The 19,918-nt window shown below is 37.4% G+C and overlaps 1 protein-coding gene across 6 annotated transcripts in view; it reads right to left on the bottom strand.

The window, feature by feature from the left end:
• The window catches only part of ZNF385B (zinc finger protein 385B), a 366,436-nt gene that overhangs the window by 273,680 nt on the left and 72,838 nt on the right, over nt 1–19,918 (bottom strand). For 5 of the 6 annotated variants that reach the window (XM_054699900.1, XM_054699901.1, XM_054699899.1 and 2 more), the window contains 2 exons: nt 7,635–7,784; nt 6,624–6,945 (listed from right to left, as the gene is read on the bottom strand). In XM_054699900.1, the coding sequence (XP_054555875.1) occupies nt 6,624–6,943 (320 nt within the window). In that variant the 5' untranslated portion in view covers nt 6,944–6,945; nt 7,635–7,784. Of the gene's footprint in view, nt 1–6,623; nt 6,946–7,634; nt 7,785–8,051; nt 8,076–19,918 lie in introns of those variants that run through there. The other variant, XM_054699902.1, reaches the window with a different exon arrangement.

Here is a 19,918-nt window from a genome sequence, read left to right on the forward strand (position 1 = left end):
TGTGGTACATATACACAATGGAATATTTCTCAGAAATAAAAAAAGATAAACTTATGCCATTTGCAGCAACATGGATGGATCTGGAAGGGATCATGATCAGCAAAATAAGCCAGAAAGAAAAAGATAGATACCGGATGGTCTCACTCATAGCAGGAATTTAGAAAACCTAAATAAGGGACCAGGAAAAAGACTAATTATAATAAGGTAAAAATCAAAATCAACAAGCAACTATAAACCAGAGACACACTGGGGGGGGGGAATGGAGGGGAGAAGGAGGAGAAGAGTGATTAGGGTCAAAATAAGGGGGGGGGGTATATTTGATGAGGAATATAACCAAAATGAAAATGCATACATTGTGCAAAAATGAAAAATGATGTATTAAAAAAAAAGAATTCTGATAAATTCTGAAAAACCTAAATAAATAAATAAATAAATAAATAAATAAAGCCCAGTTCTGCTTACTAGGTGAGGGGAAAAAAAAGAAAAAAGACGCTACTTTTTTTTTTTTTTAACAGTCAGGGGCAGTATTATGATAAAATAGTAATTTATTAGGTAGTAATTAGTCTTTCAAGTGCCCACACATGTATGTCCACACACATGATCTCTTAGCTATTTCTTTGCTTTCCATACTCATTAATAAGTTCTAGCTATGATGTGAGAAGGGAGAGTTAAGAAAATAGCTACTTTTATATTCTTATGGCACCATCTTGTGGTGACTCTTTGGTGTTGCAGTTTCCAGTTTAATTGTAAAGTTACTCAAAAATGCCTGGAAAACGCTTTTGAGGATACATTTTAATTTTACATATATAAAACACTTTGTGAGAAATTTGGTCTATATGTTAAAAAGCCTACACACATATTTTAAGAGTCACAATACCAATCACAGTACCTAGCTGGAGGATAAATGAATTAATCAGATTTTTTATGCCACTAGCCTCTGTGGCTATCACCAACAGCCTTGATTCTACTAATGCAGGAAGTGCCTGGGAGTGTGGGCTCAGGGCACATGTGCCTGAATGTGGACACCTGAGCATGGGTGTGGGCACACGTAAGTGTGCACACGTGAGCCTAGAAGCCAGGGCTTCAAGGGCGGCGTCACTCAGAGACAACGTCACCAGAGGACGACGTGTAACTACAGAAGAGGTGAGACCACAAGAGCCCAGAGAAAGAGTAATGATTCCAGGGGGGCTGGGGGGCTCAGCTGCCTGCCTGCTTCCCAGTGCCACCCTGCTCAGCCCTTGCTTGTCTCCTTGCATGCTAGCCTCCCTGCCTGCTGTGCCTGTGTACCTGGTTCCCTGAGACAGCATTAAAGCCTGATAAATCCACCAAGGGCTCCAGAACTCTCCTTTATCCGTCTCCCCAAATCGATAGTGAACCTCCCCTGTGCTTGCTTGCTGGCGCAACAGTGATGCAAAAGGCGTTTCTTGAAGGTAGAAGAGGAATGAATATGAGATCATCAGAAAGAAGAAAACCAGCCAGGGGTCCCAAAGGATCCTGATGGCATCCAAGGAAAGCACAGAATGTGCCAACACAGAAACTGACATGTTAGCACAATGACAACTTGCTCCCCCATTCCATCTCCAAACCTTACTTCCACTTCCTGCTACAAAATCCTCTGTTTTTACCATCCTGACCTTCTCCCTCACACTACCCTCCCTCCCAGTTTCCTCTACTTAAAATATACTCAAAAAAACTCAGTTCAAAAAGGGAGGAGCACAAGGATGGTGGTGATGGTTCATGGGTGAATTGGTGAAGGAAATTCTAGGGGGACTACACCTGAGGGGGGTGGGGGAAAGCAAACATTGTTTAAAAATAAACAAAGATGTAAAATATATATAAATTTAAAAAAAATCCCCCAGGCGAAATAAAAAATACCACTTCACACATCAAGAGGTGGAGTTTATTCTACCACTTGAAATTTGGGCTGGTCCTGTGACAGGCTTTAACCAAAAGAACAGCTGTTGCAGCTACTGCTCTTGATGCTGGCTCTGTGACCCCTGTGTAATGATGCCTAGTTCAAGCTCCCTCAGCAGGAGAATGCACTGGGGAGAATAATCTGGCCTACAGCTACCACATAGTGCCAGACTCGTGCAGGGGGCTGTCTCAGATTCCACTTCCACATCAGGTATACTGTCATAAGCACAAATGAGGCAATTTCTGCCTATAGATGGAAGTTAATAAAATCATAGGAGGAATCAGCCAATTAGGCTGCCTTGTTCCAAATTCTTCCACCTGTTAAATAACTTCTTTATTTCTCATCCATACTGTATGTGATCATAGTACCTTCTTAAATCTGCTGTGAGGAATCAAATCAGATAACTTCTTAGCATAATACCTGGCACAAGGAAAAGCCTCATTCATCCATTTAACCATAGCATTTTAATCTGCCCTCACTGTTTATATGATGCCGAGAAAATGCAGAGTTGCTTATAAAGCTCCTAGTTAGGGGTAAGGATTGGTTGATGGGGTCTAGGGGTCATGTCAATCTATTTGCATGGTAGCATCCCTCTTTTTCCATGGGCCACTGGGTGTTCCAGCAGAGGACAAAGCACAAGAAGGTCATCTTTCCTCTCCCTATTCATTTCCCAATTAGATACATTTAAGGTAAAAATTTCCTTTTCTGGGCACAAATCATCCTCCATGGGATAGATTGGTGTTCTCAAAATTTTGGACCAGGAACTTCTGCATCATCTTCGAACCTGTTAGAGATCAAGTTCACAGGCTCCTGAATCAGAAACGGGATGGAGCCCAGTGATGTGCTCTTTAACAAACCATTTTAAACCACCCAGGCGATTCTGCTACATGCTAAATTTTTGGAACCATCAGGTTAGATAGTTATTCACTCATCAATTGGTTTAAATTTCTTAAGTTCAGACCTATCCTGGAGAATGAGAATAGTGAAAGAAATAGCAAAGATGGGAAAAGTTTAGAGTGGTAGGTACCCAGGGTAAAGAATAGGTTCGAAGGTCACTAGCAACTTTACAAAGAGAATAAATGGTGGGGGTTTTATATGGACTTGGAAAACTATATGGAAAATAATCTCTTTGGTAACTTGGAGAAACAACATCTAAGCTGGGATGTCTGGACTTGATGGGGAGGATCTTGGTTGACATAGGCCAGAGAGTAGACTATGAAAAGAACTTAGGAGAGCTGTAAAGTCCAGCAGTTCTCTCTGGCTTAGTTTTATATTTCTTTTAGTATATAGATATGCCATTGGTTACTGTGTGTTGATCCACTATCCTACAAACTTGCTAAACTCACTTATTAATGCTGGAAGTTCTTCTGTAGCTTCTTTGTAGTTTTTTATAGCTTGTTTAGGCACAGACCATCATGTGATACACAAGAGTAATAGTTTTATTTATTCCTTTCCAATTTGTATGTCTTTTATTTATTCTTGCCTTCTAAAAGTGATTAGAATTTCCAGGATTATGGTGAATAAGAGAGGTGAGAATGGACATCCTTACCTTCGGGAAAACTTAGAGAAAACCATTCAGTCTTTCATCATTATGTATGCTACTAGTTGTAGGCTTTGGTAGATGTTCTTTATTAAATTGAGGATATTTCCCTCTTCTTCCACTTTGCTGAGAGTTTTTATCAAAAATGAGAGCTGGGTTTTCATGAATATTTTTACTGTATCAATTGATATGCTATTTTAACCTAGCTGTTAACATGGTGCAGGGTAAGGTAAAAGGTATCAGGCTTTTCTGCCCTCCCGCCATCAGGATAGATGATGGATCCTTGCGGTCCTGAATGCATGCCTGATGGCAGGCACCTGGAATAGGGTGTGGGCAGAGGTAGATGGGATTCACCTGGGCTAAGACTGGGTTTTTATGGGCGGCGTCACGGGGACACCAGCAGAAGCCAAAAGAGAAGCCAAGAAAGGAGCAGCAGAAGCCAAGAGAGAAGCAGAGAACACCAGAGAACCCAGACAGAGTGAAGACTTACTTGGGGCTGAGAGGCCTGCCAGCCTCCCGGCCCCCCAGCACCATTGCCCGCTGTGTACCGGGTAAATCCCAATAAAAGACCTGCAAAAAGCCACTGAGGACTCTGACTCCTCCTATACCCGGTCTGCTGGATCATAGAAAACCTGCCCTGTGTCCATTCCTGTCCTTACACATGGCATTTTACCATGGTATTTTACCAGCTTCACAGGGCTGCGCTCAACCCACTGCGCCACCGGGGAGGCCCACTCGTCAGTTTTTAACCTAATAACAATTTTATTTTTAATATGTAAATACAGATGTATTAATGTATCTGAATATTTATGATAATTATCATCATAATATAAAATGTATAAAATGGAATAGTGACTTTTTTACCAAGTGTATATCCCACATCCTGTAAGTTCCTTTAAGTTCTTTTCACAGCACAATTAAATATTAATTGGGAAAAACAGCTTAAATGAGATTAAACCATACACTGTTTAAAAAGTAGTTAAGGGTAGCTTAAAATTTAAAAATTATTTACAACACACATACAAACAGTTCTCACTGGAACTTACATGGACACTGGCATGACTTCCCAAAACCAAAAATTATGTAACAGCACTAAGTGAAATCCAACAAATGGCTATTCTGCATCCTCTCACTTCAATCTGAATCCTCTACCAGAACAAACACTTGCTAGAGTGGAATTTGGAGCTCTTCCATCACATTGAGGAGCAGGCCTCTCCCATGTAAACCTGGGTAAGAGGCCCTCTTTTGTAGAAATCTTCACTAGGATAACAGTAAGATTCACATTTTTCTTGAATTCTATCATAGTGAAGATACCCAATGACCAGAAATGTGGAAGAGGAAGGGGTGGCCCAAGAATATGATAAAGGATTTGAAAGACTGTTCAGAATTCAGGACAGACACAGGAATAAAAAGTTCCTAAGCTTCTGCCTCTAGCCAGCCCATAAGGAAGAGGTGAGAGGTAAGAGTGAAGGGAGAATAAAAGATGAGTGTACCGGTTGCAGCAGATCTCAGAGGTAAGCCTTGTTAGTGTTGGCAAGGCCTGTCCTATAGTTCCATAGTTAGAACATCAACTCCCTAAAAGAATATAACAAGTCTAGGGCCTCCCCGGTGGCACAGCGGTTGAGCGCTGGGTTGCGAAGCTGCCCTCAGCCTCTGCAGAGCTGGTTCAATCCCCGGCCACCGGGCGAGGGTCCCACATGGCACGCAGACCTCTCCTGCCGCCCGCTGTTCCCCTCAGCAGTGTATTTCATTAGTCTGTCTGTTCTGTTCCCTGCTCTGACTCTGGTGAATTCTCTCACCTCCCATGCTTCTGACTGTACCATGCTTCTGACTGAAGTACCCAGTGCTTGTATAAATAAATAAATCTTAATATATATATATATAACAAGTCTAATAGGTAAGATTGATGATTCTTTCCTACAGCATGGGATGTTATATATGTCGTACTTTTTCTGTATTATCAAATAGTACACTACCCTGACAAATGAACCAAAGAAAGGTTAATTTTGCTGAGAGGTGGAAAAAATTGACACCACGATTCATTTTAAACACCTTTCAAAGTACATTATATAATGCTGACAGACTTTGAGGATATAGGGATAAATCAGAACCAAGTCTATGGTCCAATATATGGTCTATCGTGTGTGTGTGTGTGTGTGTGTTTATGTGTATATTTAAGAAATAGAAATAACAGACCTCAAAATGAAGTCTTTCATGCTAGGTCTCAACCCAGATTTAATACCTAATCTCACTGCAGTTTCAACCTCTCCCAAAAGTGAAATACCAAAGCAATCAATCAGGTTTTTCCAATCAGCACCAGTGAGATAATCTATATGATAAGACACCCTTGCCTTCCCCCCAGGGAAGATGACTTTACCTGAAATAATCTTTTCCTTTGCTTATAACCTTGTCTTACCTTTTTCTGTCTATAAATACCCTGGATTTTGTGAAACCTCTTGCATTTCTAGTTGAGGTGTGCCTGATTCATGAATCATATGATAAAGTAAATTAGAGCTCTAAATGTGTGAATTTTGTTTTTTAACAATATCTTTAAAAAAAAAAAAGAAACAGGAGGCCCAAAATGGAGTCCATTAATGAATATCCCCACCAAAACTTAATATCACAGTTTCAGCTTCTCCCAAAAGTGGAATTTTACATCAATGTGGTGTTCCTCGGTCAGCATCAGTAAAGTAATCCCCTTGCCTTCCTAAAGGGAAGGGAAAGGAAGATGGCTTTGCCTGAAATAACCTCTTCTTTTGTTGTTAATCACCTTTTCCCACCTTCTTTTGACTATAAAAATCTTCCATTTCCTCCAAATTCTTGCAGTCATTCTACTTGCTAAGTGTGATGCTATCTGAGAATTGTTAAATAAAGCCAATTAGAGCTCTAAATATATTTGGATGAATGTGTTTTTAACTATGTATATGTCCATATCTATATGTGTATATATAATATGACATTCATTTCTAATATATATTATGAACAATAATAATTAAAAATATACTGAGAAGTAACTAACCATTCTTAGATTTTACCTGTAGGGAAAAGAATATAAATTACTGTGGTGGTAGTGTTAAGGTTAAATGGTTAAGTCTTGCTCTCAACCCTTCATTTTCTAGAAGAGCCATCACCCACAGCCATAATAAATGGAGCGCTGGGCCCTCCCACCTACCTGCATTAGTGTTGGAGCTGGGGCTGGCTAGCAGCAGCCCTGAGCCCTGAGTTGGGGGTGGAGGCTGCCCATCACTCAACTGCTTTACTCGTTTGCGATGGGATTTGCCATTGTAATGAACCTGGGCCTGGGCTGCAGAGTTTAGCTGGATGTTGCACACCTCACAGAAGGAGAACAGAATTTTCTTTTTCTCTTTATTCAATTGGTCCTCAGGCCTGTCGTTCTTTATTCCCCTTTCTTCAAAGCCCCGTAGAAAAGTTGCCATATTCATAATTCCATCTTTAGGGTAGTTGTCAGGGCTTAAGGAGTACTTCATTCCTGAAAGAAAAAGTACAAGTGCTTGTGAAATATGTGCCTTGTTATTTTCTATTGATCTAATGTGATTGCAATTAATTTTCATGTTATGGTTTAAACTGAAAGTCTCCTGGCTACTCAGTGGTCACTTCTGGAAAAAGTCATCAAAATTACCTAAAAGAGCAAAAATGATCTTTGAACATATGTGCCCTCTGTCTGGTGCACTTTCTTTTCCATTCTTACCCCTCTTCTTATGACCTCCCAATTCCTTTACCTTTTAACTCCTGCCCACACCTGAGAGCTTTGCTGCAACATTACTGTCTCCAGAGACCTTATCTGACCCTGCAGAAAAGGCAGAACCCCAGTTATAGAATCACATAGTGGTATGTGACCCTCCCTTAACAGCACCCTTCATGGTGTGCATTTCATATATATTTGTGCAATTATTTGGTTTATGTCTGTTTCCCCAATAGTGTGTGAGCTCTGTGAGGGCAGTAACCTCATTTCTGGATATCCCTAAGCCTAGAACCATACTTTTTTTTTACATAATAGGCATTCAGATATCTGTTCAAGGAAGGAACACATGATGTTATCAACTCAAGAGTTTTGAAAAATATATGTAGACACACTTGCACACCTGCAAATAGACAAATTACCTAAGTCTTGGAGGAGGTGGATAGCAAAGATTAAAACACATTATCTCTGCAACTTACATTAGGTTATATCCACGAAAGCGCCTTTATAAGTCAGTCCATGGGGATTTGAACATATTTTCTTATAGATGTAATCAAATCACTTTTATTTAGATTTCCATACTAGCCCATCATCAATTTAATCTTTGATGAAGTTGAAATGCAGAGCATCTGAAATACAAAATAGAAATATATGGTAAATTAGTAATAGGAAAACGGAAAAAAGCAAAACAAGATATAATTTTATATATTTTAAGAGCTGATTTTTTCCTTCACTTATTTAGATAAGGGCATAATGATTAATTATAACCTAAGTGAAGGTGTTAAAGGATACTTTTCAATAACTCAAGCATCTCAATCATTCTGTTCAGTTTCACTTTAACATATATAATTTTTCATTTCAGTTAATACCAGTATTACTAGCATTTTCATACTTACCAGTGTAATATGACAATGTTTTTGCTTCTCAACTAGAATTAAAAAAAAAAAAAAAAGACTGTAAAAGAAGAAAGAGGTGAACAGTATCCAGAGACTTACTGGGCAAAAGATAAGGGAAAAGGAGTTTGCACAAGAAAGAACCAACTGAAGTGGATAGCACTGTGTTATCAGGGTTGAAGAATTCATATAAAGGAAATAGCAGCACTTGTAAGGGGTATAAGCATATGGAAAAAACTCAGAGGGTTGAAATATACTGGCTTTGAGTAGTTCTAATGATCCAAGTTGACTTGGAGCTCTGCGGAAAGGAAGGAGCAATGAGGACTAGTACATATTTGGGTGTTCACCAATTGAGTATTTAAAATTGAGAAAGAAAGCTAAAGTAGAGGGTTTGATCATAAAGACAGATATTGATAGTATGCCAAGAAGAACACCATATTTACACTCATATCCTAATGCAAAGTATCATTTTACATTATACCACTGGCTAGATCACACCCCTCAGAATGCTGTTAGAATTTTGCTATTTTGGATAGGTAAAATCTATTTGCCCCATAAATATTTCACTCTGAATGTCACCATTTTAAGGAATTCAATTTAAAATGTATCTATTTCGGGCCTCCCCACTGGCACAGTGGTTAAGCGCTGAGCTGCGAAGCTGCCCGCAGCCTCTGCAGCACCAGTTCGATCCCCGGCCACCCGCAAGGGTCCCACATGGTGCTCAGACCTCTCTTGCTGCCCGCTGCTCCCCTCAGCAGTGTACTTCGGTCCTTCTGCCTGCTCTGCTCCCCGCTCTGGCTCTGGTGAATTCTCTCACCCTCCCGTACTTCTGACTGTACCCAGTGCTTGTATAAATAAATAAATAAATCTTTAAATAAATAAATAAAATGTATCTATTTCTTTAATAGAACTAGTTGATAAAAAGATATATAATTTTTAAAATGAGCTTATCATTAATATAGTATGCCCTGTCAAGAAAACTAAATATAAAAAATAACTTCTTTTTCATATTACCTTATAAAAGAGTCAGTTCATCTGTGCTTTTGTGATTAGTATTTGTTATCAAAATAAATTATGCTTCAGATTTATTTATACATATTTTAAGTAAGAAGAAATCTTTAAAATGAAATGAATGACTACTACAGAATATCCTGTAACCTCAGCAGAATACAAACCTCCTCTGTAACCTTCTTATCTACTTTTCTTTTTCCTAGAGTAACTCTCATAGTTAAAATCCACAAGCCTCCAACACTATGTTTATGTATCATTCTAGGGAGAGGGGTGGGTTTATTCTGTCCACCAAGTCCCAGTTTTTTATGCCTAGTTCTCTCTTAACCAACTTCCCTCTTGGAGGAATGTACCCAGCTACTAACAGCCACTTGTAACCATCATCTATTTAGCTTCAGAGATCTTAGGAAACAGACTTAGAAGTGGTAGAAAGACACAATATCAGTATCTCTCAACATCCACTGTTGGACTGAGATAAATCTGACTATAGAATTGGGGCAATGGCGGGGCAGGCAGTAGGGCAGGAGCACAATGGACTATGCAGGAGGACGAAGTGGATTTGCTGGTAGGTGTGCTATGGTGGCTGCAGGTCAGGAGGTAGGTGAGATTCTATACTCACAAAGTACTATCAACCATGTAAACCAATGGTACTTCAATACAATGTTTAAACAATTAAGAGCTTAAAAAAACCAGAAGAAGGAATCATTCTATTGCTCATTGTTGAGGAGAAAGTGGAGAATTCTTTGCTTAACAGTTCCCAAGCATACTCTAAGCATACTTCTGCAGCATTTTAGCTTTATTATATTGAAATTATTGCTTAGTATTTGATATCACTAGACAGTTCATCTAGCTCAGATTTTATTTTTTCCCCTGGTCACGTACTGGCACTTTGCTGAGTGACAGTGAAATAGATTATAATGGGGCGCGCTGGCCTAATGTCAATCCCATGAGATGTTGACACTAATTGCTGAATAAGAACAACTGACATCTTACTGCTTTTAGAGATTTGTTTCCCTTGAGGAAAAGATTTGAATTCAGCTTTTGGGGCACACTTCCTCTTTGTCTGGGGTAAAACATCTTAGAGGATCTTTCGATTATATTCGAAGACTTGTAGGTAGAGCATGGACTCTATTTTATAATGAAGATGATAGAGATAATGTGTCTCCAAAGAGCTTAATCTGCTTTTCATAATCATATAAAAGGTTGATTTCACTGTGGTACAGCTGCATCTCTGAAAATAATTTCTTTCACGAAATATTTCTTTCCTATAAGAGGATTTAAATTGTATTGTCCCTAAATGTTTTTGTTAGATGCTGGAAGATAAATGTGTCTTATTCAAGCAATTAACCACTGCTAATTTTATCTGAAGTACACATATATATTTGAATTGACTAAATCTATCCTGCCAGTTCCAGGAAGGAAATGAACACAGTTCACTATAGAGAGAAGGTGCCCTGGGATTGCTGAAGCTCAAGCCAAACTATAAAACATAAGCTCCATACGTGAGGTCATTCCACATTAAATAAACTCAACTCTGGGACCTCCCCAGTGGCGCAGTGGTTGAGCACTGGGTTGTGAAGCTGCCTGCAGCCTCTCCACGGCCGGTTTGATCCCTGGCTGCCGGAGAGGGTCCCACATGGCGCGCAGACTTCTCCTGCCACCCACCGGCAGCTCCCCTCAGCAGTGTATTTCGTCACTCTGCCTGCTCCGCTCTCCTCTCTGGTTCTGGTGAATTCTCTCACCCTCCTGTGCTTCTGACTGTACCCAGTGCTTATATAAATCAATCAATCAATCAATCTATAAAATAAATAAATTACATAAATAAATAAATAAACTCAACTCTGGGGAAAACACTGATATTGTTCTGAACTATCTTAGAACTAAAGGAAAGATCACATTTCTGGATGGGTGGAAAATCACAAAAGGAAGATATTTTCCACTTTCATTTTTACCAAAAGTTTTATTGCTAGGAAATAGATACTTACAGGGATGAACCTATGACAATATCTAAGCTTGGGGGAGAGTGGACTTGTGCACCAGGTATAGAAACTAATTCCAGGCATTCTCAGTGTAGAGAGACACACTGATCACTGAAACACAGAGACAAGCCTGAGACTGGACAGAGAAGATTTTGCACAACAGAGAATGCTCTGTGAGGGCCTTGTTCTGTGAACTCAGAGAATGTCAGTATCTAGTGACAACTGTTGGCTTCTTCACTTCTTTTAATTTTGATGTCATTAGTTAAGCCACACAAACATCACAGTGATTTTCCTATTATTGTGGAGAATTTTGTGTTTCTGGAATGATACCAAGGGTTAAAGTCATACATGGAAGAGCAAGAAGGATGTTGGTGACCAACCAAAGTGTGATGCAGTGGTCCAGAGCCAGGCAGCTGCTTAAGGTTAAGATGGCAAGTAACAACTGGCATGGAATATCTCAGGGATCCAAAAAAATATACAAGAAGAGCAAGTTGGGAAAATATTGAATTCTTATATCAAATAGGATAGAGTTTTAACTACTCTGAACTGGATAATACTAGGGTAAATTAGATAATATGAGGGTAAATTAACAGCTTTAGCCAAAATCTGTTAATTAATTTGACCTTGGATTTCAGAAGGCTCAGCAGTTGAATGACTATGTATACTGATGCCTTTTCTGGGACCCATGCTTTTTGAGTAGTCCAAGTTACCATTATAGACAAGGAATATAACAGTGTCAATAATGAGAACCAAAATTTGTTTTATTCTTTATGCCAGTATATAAACTTCAAATATATATGTGTATTTCTGATAAGATTAGGATTAAAACATCCTTTTATGCTTAATACAGTGAGAACATATCAGTAGAAGGAAAAAATGTGCTTCCAATTACAAGAAAATGCTGTAATAATAATTATGAAAGCTGTCAATTTTATATAAGAACAATGATGAAAATTTTTTAGTTAAATAGAGAAATAGATTTAGTCAATTTAACTAGATGTCAATTTAGATTGATAACTAAATCTAGCACTAGCTAATAACTACAGGGAGAACATATACTTATTTTGAGGTACTAATATTTATAAACAGTTGAAATATTAGAATAGAAACTAAATTATATATAATTCTAATACTTGTCCAATTATGTGGTATACTAGCTACGTTGGGACCCTTGCAGGCTAAGCTGAAGTACTAATCTCGGGAAAGTGCAGAGGTATTTTAAATGGAAGGAAAAAATCAGATCTGACTTAAGAAAATATCACTCAGCATTCAGAGTGGATTAAAAATGGGGTGCAAAGTAGAGAGGTTGCCAAAACTATTATCAGAAACTATTATCTAAATTCAGAAACTATTATCATTATTTAAGTAAAAGAAAATGGTAAATAGGCCTAGATGGTGATGGTGATGGCAGAGGAGAAAAGCACATAGATTTAAAAAACTTGAGAGGAAAATCAACAGGAGTTGGTGACAGATTAAATTGGACTGGATGAAAAGGGAGAGACCGGTGTCAAGAATGACACCATGGTTCTAAAATCTGATCATCTATCAAAAGTTTCTTAACACAGTTTTTAAAAGTACTGGTGCCAGGATCCCATCCTTAGAGATTCTAATATGATTAGTCTGGGATGGAGTACAGGACTATTAATGTAAACCTTTCCAGGTAATTCTAGTGCACAGCCAGGCCTGGGAACCACTGCTCTAAAGAGAGTACTATGTCTTTGAAATGTTTTTTTGCCCTAATCTGGGCTATCAACAATCATCTTGGACAGGAAATGATGGTGATGTGAGGGTTGGGCAATGACTTAAAACGAGCACAAAATGGACCTATCATATTTTATGTCTTGAGCGGGGAGCTGACCACACAGGTGTGCTCAGGGTACAGAAAATCAACGTGCTGTTCATTTATGGTAGGTATACTTCCAACTCTATATTATACTTCAATACATGTTTAAAAATTTATGTATTCAACATATAAAATTTTTAGAATATCGTAAAAAAGGAAGAAAAGTAATTCCCTTTAAACCCAGAATGTGAAGTATGCATTTTATGTTAGCATATTTTTCTAGATTTTAAAAAATGTGAGTGTGTATTTATCAAAACCTGGTTACTTCACAATTTCATATTCTGCTTTTTCACTTAACATAAAATGAACATCTTTCCACTCATTAAATATTCATCTTCAATATTAGTCCTAATGTCAGAAAAATATTCACTATACAGAGATAATTTAGTCAAGCTAAATTATCAAATACAAACAAATTTTGTATATATTGTTACAAACTTTCAAATAACTGAAGCAAACACTGTTATAACAGAGTAAAAATGGATGAATTATTTTTTTTACTTTTTCCCTTCAGATTTCCATCTTTTTTTTTAGATCTAATTTGTAAGAGCCTCTTATTTAAAATTTTATAAGATAACTATAAACCCCTTGTCTATATGCATATTATAAACACTTCCAGTTAATTGCATGGCATTTCATTTTGTATTATACAGTCATTGCTAATCAGGTTCTTTATGGTCCATGGCTTTTTTTTTTTAATTATGATTAAAACATATTTTCAATCCTGATATTATTTAAGGGAAAAAATTTCAGTCAAATTTAAATCACATTCCTGGTATAAAAGAACCCTAGGAGACAAAACACAAGCTATAAGGCCTTAGAAACATTTTCCCAAACACTTTCAGATGTGAGGGGATCAAGGACCACCTAAAATCATTTCATTTCCTCTCAAAACTGTGAAAGATGGTAAAACAGGTTTTTATTTTTCACTTTTTATTTTTTAAGATTTATTTTTATTTATACAAGCACTGGTGTACAGGCCAGAGGCGTGGGAGGATGAGAGAATTCACCAGAGACAGAGCAGGGAGCAGAACAGGCAGAAGGACCGAAAACACTGCTGAGGGGAGCAGCGGGCACCGCAGGAGAGCTCTGCCACGCCATGTGGGTATCTCCCTGGTCGGCCGAGACTCGAACCAGTGCTGCAGAGGCTGTGGACAGCTTCACAGCGCTGCGCTCAACCTGCTGCACCACCGGGGAGGCCCCTATTTTTCACTTTTGACTATTACAATTATTTCTGGAAAATATTTTTTCTGTGTTTTCATGAATATCCACAATTATTGCACTAAGATAAATTCTAAGAAGTAGAATTACTGGGTCTGTTTTTGGTATATATTGCCCACTTGACCTGTAGATAAGTTTAACAGTAGTATACAAGAATGTTTATTTCCCTTACCCTCAACAATGTAAATAAAAGGTGTTTAAAGAGAGCTTAACAATCTGATCATTACATCATGCTTTCAAATTCACTTACATGACTATAGTATAACAACAATTTAGTATACACATGTTGAGCACATATTATAACTTTTACTTGTGAATTCTCTATTCATACCTTTGATTTTGTCTCAATAGGAAATAGTCGCTCTTAACATTTTAAGAGACATTTTTGCATTTTAAGAGATATTTTTGCATATTAAACATACTAACACTCTGCTAATATATTGCAAATGTTTTTACATTTAATTTACCTTTTTGTATTGTTCATGATGATTTTCAGATATACTAAAATTTTTCTTTTCCATGTCATCAAATCTAGCCACTTGTCATTTATGAGCACTAGCTTTAACTTAGAAAACATCCTTCCTGTCCTGTCCTAGAAAGTGTTAATTTTTTAAAATAATTTTGTAATTACCATTATAGTTTTAAACATGATGTATAGAAGAAAAGAAAAAGGAGAAGGAAGGGAGGAAGGGAGGAAGGGAGGAAGGGAGGAAGGGAGGAAGGGAGGAAGGAAGGAAGGAAGGAAGGAAGGAAGGAAGGAAGGAAGGAAGGAAGGAAGGAAGGAAGGAAGGAAGGAAGGAAGGGAAACTTAAAAACATATATTCCCCTCTTATGTGCTTAATATTGCAAGCGTGCAATTGCTGTGGTCACTACTAGCTAGTTACACTGAAAGTCAAGAAAGATTGGTAAGATAAAGCAGGAAAGGTTCTTGTTAGATACTAGTAGGATATTTCTTCATGAAACTGGTGATGCACAGTCCTTTTCTGTTATTTACTGGAAGGAACCAGGCTGTCTCTTGGAGACCATGCCAGGGTAACTTTATCAGATACAACAGGACAAGATCACCGACTTCCCTTCTAGTAACCTGACTTGTGAGCAGTAGAATACAAGTCCAGTAAATAACCTCCAGCAAGTTTTTCCAGTCAACATCTCTTTCTACTTTACCTACAAAATTTGGATACTATAGGCTTGTTTATATCACCATTCTGAAAACCAAAAACAAACAAAAGAATGAAAAAGAAAAAGAATTGTTGAAAACCCTGAGCAATTGTTAAGATAAAGCAATGGCACTATAATTCATGGGAACAAAGTTCAAGCATTGTTTATCATATGTGCTTTCCAAAGCCACAGAATTTGTATTATTTGTGTAGCAAATGAAAAGGTTCAACACCTGTGGATATTCAATCATACAGAATGAATATAAGTCTCCTATAAAATTACAGCCCTGTTAATTACTTTCTCAGATCAAAAAGTGTAACTTTTGACAATAATGTGATTTTCATTTTTTTCCTGCTATAATATTTTAAAACCTGATATAGAATAATTGCAAATGCAATGTTGTATGTGTACCCACATACACACACACACACACAAATACACACAGAGATAGAGGTATTAGTGAGTTTGAAGTCAGTACAATTTATAAGTAATTTTTCTCATCCTTTGGCAGATTCTTTTTTTGTTTGTTTTATTTTAACATTTATCATTTTTTTACATTTTTAGACAATATTTGCTTCCCCCCATTCCCTCAGATTGAGTCCCCCTAGAATTTCCTTCCCCAAGGCACCCATGCACCATCACCACAGTCCCCTGTGCTCTTCGCTCCCTCTCTCTCACCCCTCTCCCTCCTTCTCCCCTGAGTATGTCTCTGGTTTATAATTGTCTGTTTTTGCTTTTTTGTGGTTTGTACTGTTATTATTTTTTTCACACTGATGTCTTACTTGGTTCCCCTATATTCCTGTTATAACTGAAACCATGCGATATTGTTCTTTTTCCTTCTGATCTACCCCTGTAGTTACCCTATTTCAAGTTGCTGCCAATAACAGGGAGCAAAGATAGATTTAGATAAGGAATCGTGTTCTGTTGTGTCAAAGCACACAGCAAGTGTAACACACTTAAGAGCAACATGAGAAGAAAATAGCAGTTTTCCAGTCTCCCTTAAGAACTTAAGAGAGCAGATCAAATTCAAAGCTGACAGATTTTGTGGGTAGGATACAGATGCCAGGAAATGACCCTGCACGCCCTGCAGGCAAAATTAATCTCAAAGGTACCACAGGTAGAAGATGACCCAATTACTGACAAGGTCATATATATAAAAGACAAAGATAAGAAGAACAGACCATAAGGACTCAGATATCAGAACAATTGAGATTGTCAAAATTAGAAACTACTGATAACAGAGAAGGAGAAAAGGCCTTGTTGAAAATCATTGTCCTGAAGTTCCTGGGAGCAAGACAAACACTCCAGGTTTCAAATGAAAGAGGAGCCTCCAGGTAATGTCATCACCCCACTGCTAGTTGTAGTAGATGTGAAATAGAGACAGCAGGTAAAGATGACCCAGTAGAGTGGAATGCAAGATACGAGTGTGATGAAAGTTGATTTTCCCTGAACTTCTAATTTATTGCCATTCTGACTACTAGTTCTTTCCATATTGATTTTCTTTTAAGTGGTCCTTTGCCCTTTTAAGATTGATCTTTAAAAATGTTTCTTTGACAAATATCTCTACTACTTCTGATGTTACATTTGATGACATTTAAAGTCTTTATATTCTCACTTTCCCTCTGAAAGAAATGAGACTTTGATTTAATTCTGTTACAAAAAAAAAAAAAGGAGAAGACAGTGAAAACTAAATTATTTTTGCCCCTAAGAGTAATTGCTAAATTTATTCTATGAAATGCTCATGAAGTACATTCCCCCAACTATTTTTATGTTCTTAATTTCAAAGATATGAAGTTGTGAAAATCACTCTGATTTACACTCAGAAAAGACTTAAAGAACAGCCTGCATACAATTTGTTCAGATATGCAAATAAATCTTTTGACTACATTAGACTGCAGATCAATTTTTTAAATATATAAGTGGGTACAAGGATTTTTCAGTTTATAGGTGGCTGGCAACCAACTTATTATGTCCTAAGGGGTAGGGGCTTGGAAAAAATGACAGACAAGGTAGGATAATGCATGGTAGTGACCAACTAGCTGGGCTAAGCTAGATTTGCCAGTTTGAATTCTTAGAACATTATGTACACATCAGCAATTGAAATTTTTTATGGATCAAAGAGAGTATTTCAGTCTCTACAAATGCATTAAAATATCTACCAAACTCTTCTCTCCTCTCACCTCAGTGACCTAGATACAGATTCATAGTATGACAGAATAATTTTGAAAGGACTCATGCCAAACGTACAGAAATGTTTGCCTTTTGGGGGATGGGAAAGACAGAAATGGGAATGATAGGAAATAAATAAATACAAGAAAGGAATGCTCAAAAGCCAGTGATGAGTATTGACAGACTATTACTTGAGGAGTGTGATTAACTCAACAATCTACATCTAAGGATAAGAAATAAGGATTTTAAAATATTTGTTTTGAAACCACTCTGATTGTGAATAATGTAGCATCACATTCCAAGGCAACAGACCCTTATAAGATTCTCAAGCAGTACCAAGTAGGGCATTCAAGAACAGCCTGGTTATGAGCAGAGAAAGAAAGAAAAATCCTTGCACGGTTAACTACAGATATATGCTCTTCCCATTCTTTGACTGGATAAAACTAAAAAAGGCCATAGGTGCTTCAAGAATTTTCCCTCTTTTGCATTGTCATATGTTGCTTCAAACCACATTCCCACTCAAACCTATCCCTGAATTAATTCATATTAAGTTGTTGTTGACTGATAAAGACATATTTGTGAGGAAGAAATGAATCTACAATGAAGTTGTGCCGAATGTAGGTGCACATCAAAAACACCCAGGGAACCGTTACCAAAATCCATGTATCCAAGTTCTACTCTTGTAGATTCCTATTTAGGAAATTTGGAATTTGTGTAATTGCAACATGAGGGGAAGAAAGAAGTAAAGTATTTCTTGAAATGCCAACATTGTCTGTGTTCTGCTGATCCTGCACATTTACCCAAGCATGTCTCCCACTTCTCATAACAGACTTAAAAGCCTCTAAGCCATTTGCCTGCACAGAACAAGGGCACACTTTCTATTGCACTACTCATCTGCTAAACAAACTAACAACTGCCCCCCAGTGTCAAGTGGACGAAAGTGACAGCTGTCAGTCACTTAATAGTTGGGTGACCTTGAGAAACTATTCATCTGTGAGGTAATAAAATTCCTGTTCTGTAAACGGAGGATGATAAACTAGATGACTTGGAAACTTCTTCCCTGTTCTAAAATTCCAAAGGTTGTTACAGCTTCGTTTTATCTGTTGTTTATTTGCTTTTCTTCTAGGAGGAGATTATACTGCTAATTTAACTTACTGGCAAATTTTTTTTTGTCACTGGAAAATGATCTGTTCTGATCCTTCTGCTCTATAGCTCATTGTTCACAGAGAACCCAACAAGTGCTGCTGTCAGTTTTGGGTCTGCATAGAGAATATTCCCTCTCATCTCACTTGGTGATTGAGTGGGCGGCAGCAGGCAATATTTCAAAATGCAAACTGACATTTAATTATACAAAAATCTCCTTCCGTGATCACTTCTCTTGCCAGACTGATTCTGATCTACTTGAAATTTTTCCCTTTTTGTTGACTCCTAAGTTTCCAGTTCTATTTGAGAACGATCGGAAATGAGTCTTAAACAGTAGGTTTATAATCTTGCGACTTCTTTCTTCTACCAAACAGAATCTTTAGGTGACACCATTATGCAAGTGATGTTTCTTTTTGAGATTTATCCAAATCCCTGACATCCACACTAACTTTCTCAAAATGGAGGTATTCCCCAATATCTCTATCAAAAATATCTACGGTTTTGTACAAATGTCACTTAACCATTTAAGTAAAGGTTTTGGCAGAAAAAAAAGATAGAAATGGACTATTCTGTTTTAATCTATTAAACACTGAGATGATTCATCATGGAAATAAATCAGGGCCAGAACTATAGTGAAGTGAAAAAGGCACTTGCCTCCAGTGTGAAACTGAAGGGAACACCAAAAGTCTCAAAAAACAAGATTAAAATATATTTCTTTCAATGCATGTTTTAAATCAGTAACTGCTGTGACAAGTTATATTGGAATATGATACAAAAGGAAATATTATAATACTGATCTTACCATATTTAAAATTTTTGTATTTTGTTCATCATGGATTTCTTAATTGAAATAGAAAAATAGAGAAATTATTTTGAAATAGAGAAATAAAATATATATATTGATTACTGAATTTTCAGCATCCCTTTAACCTTCACTTCATATTAGTCTGACCCTGAAATAACTTACCTTCCATTATCAGCTGCATACAAATGTTACCGCATCTGCTCTTAATAAAGGATCCCCTACAACAAGTCTAATTATTTCAATTGTAGTTATCATTTGTGTGTGCCTTTTCTAAGTGATTGATGACATTTTAATAATTTATTCAAAGCAGGAACTGAAGAAGTAGGCAATTTTCTTTTTACATAAGAGAAAAATAAAACCCCGAATGGTGAAAATAACCTGACAAGGGACATAATGCAATTAATATCTGAAAGTTCTTACTCACAATATCTTGTTAAATGAGATAAATGGGAAAGAACTGAAAGAGAGAGGAAAGAAGAAATATGGGGGAAAAGAGAGGATGTATACACTGCAAGGATTTTCAAATTCCTTGTATATAAAATTC

This window comes from Talpa occidentalis, unplaced genomic scaffold, assembly GCF_014898055.3.
Source record: "Talpa occidentalis isolate TD23 unplaced genomic scaffold, MPIMG_talOcc4v2.1 talOcc4.3, whole genome shotgun sequence".
In the NCBI taxonomy this organism is placed as follows: domain Eukaryota; kingdom Metazoa; phylum Chordata; class Mammalia; order Eulipotyphla; family Talpidae; genus Talpa; species Talpa occidentalis.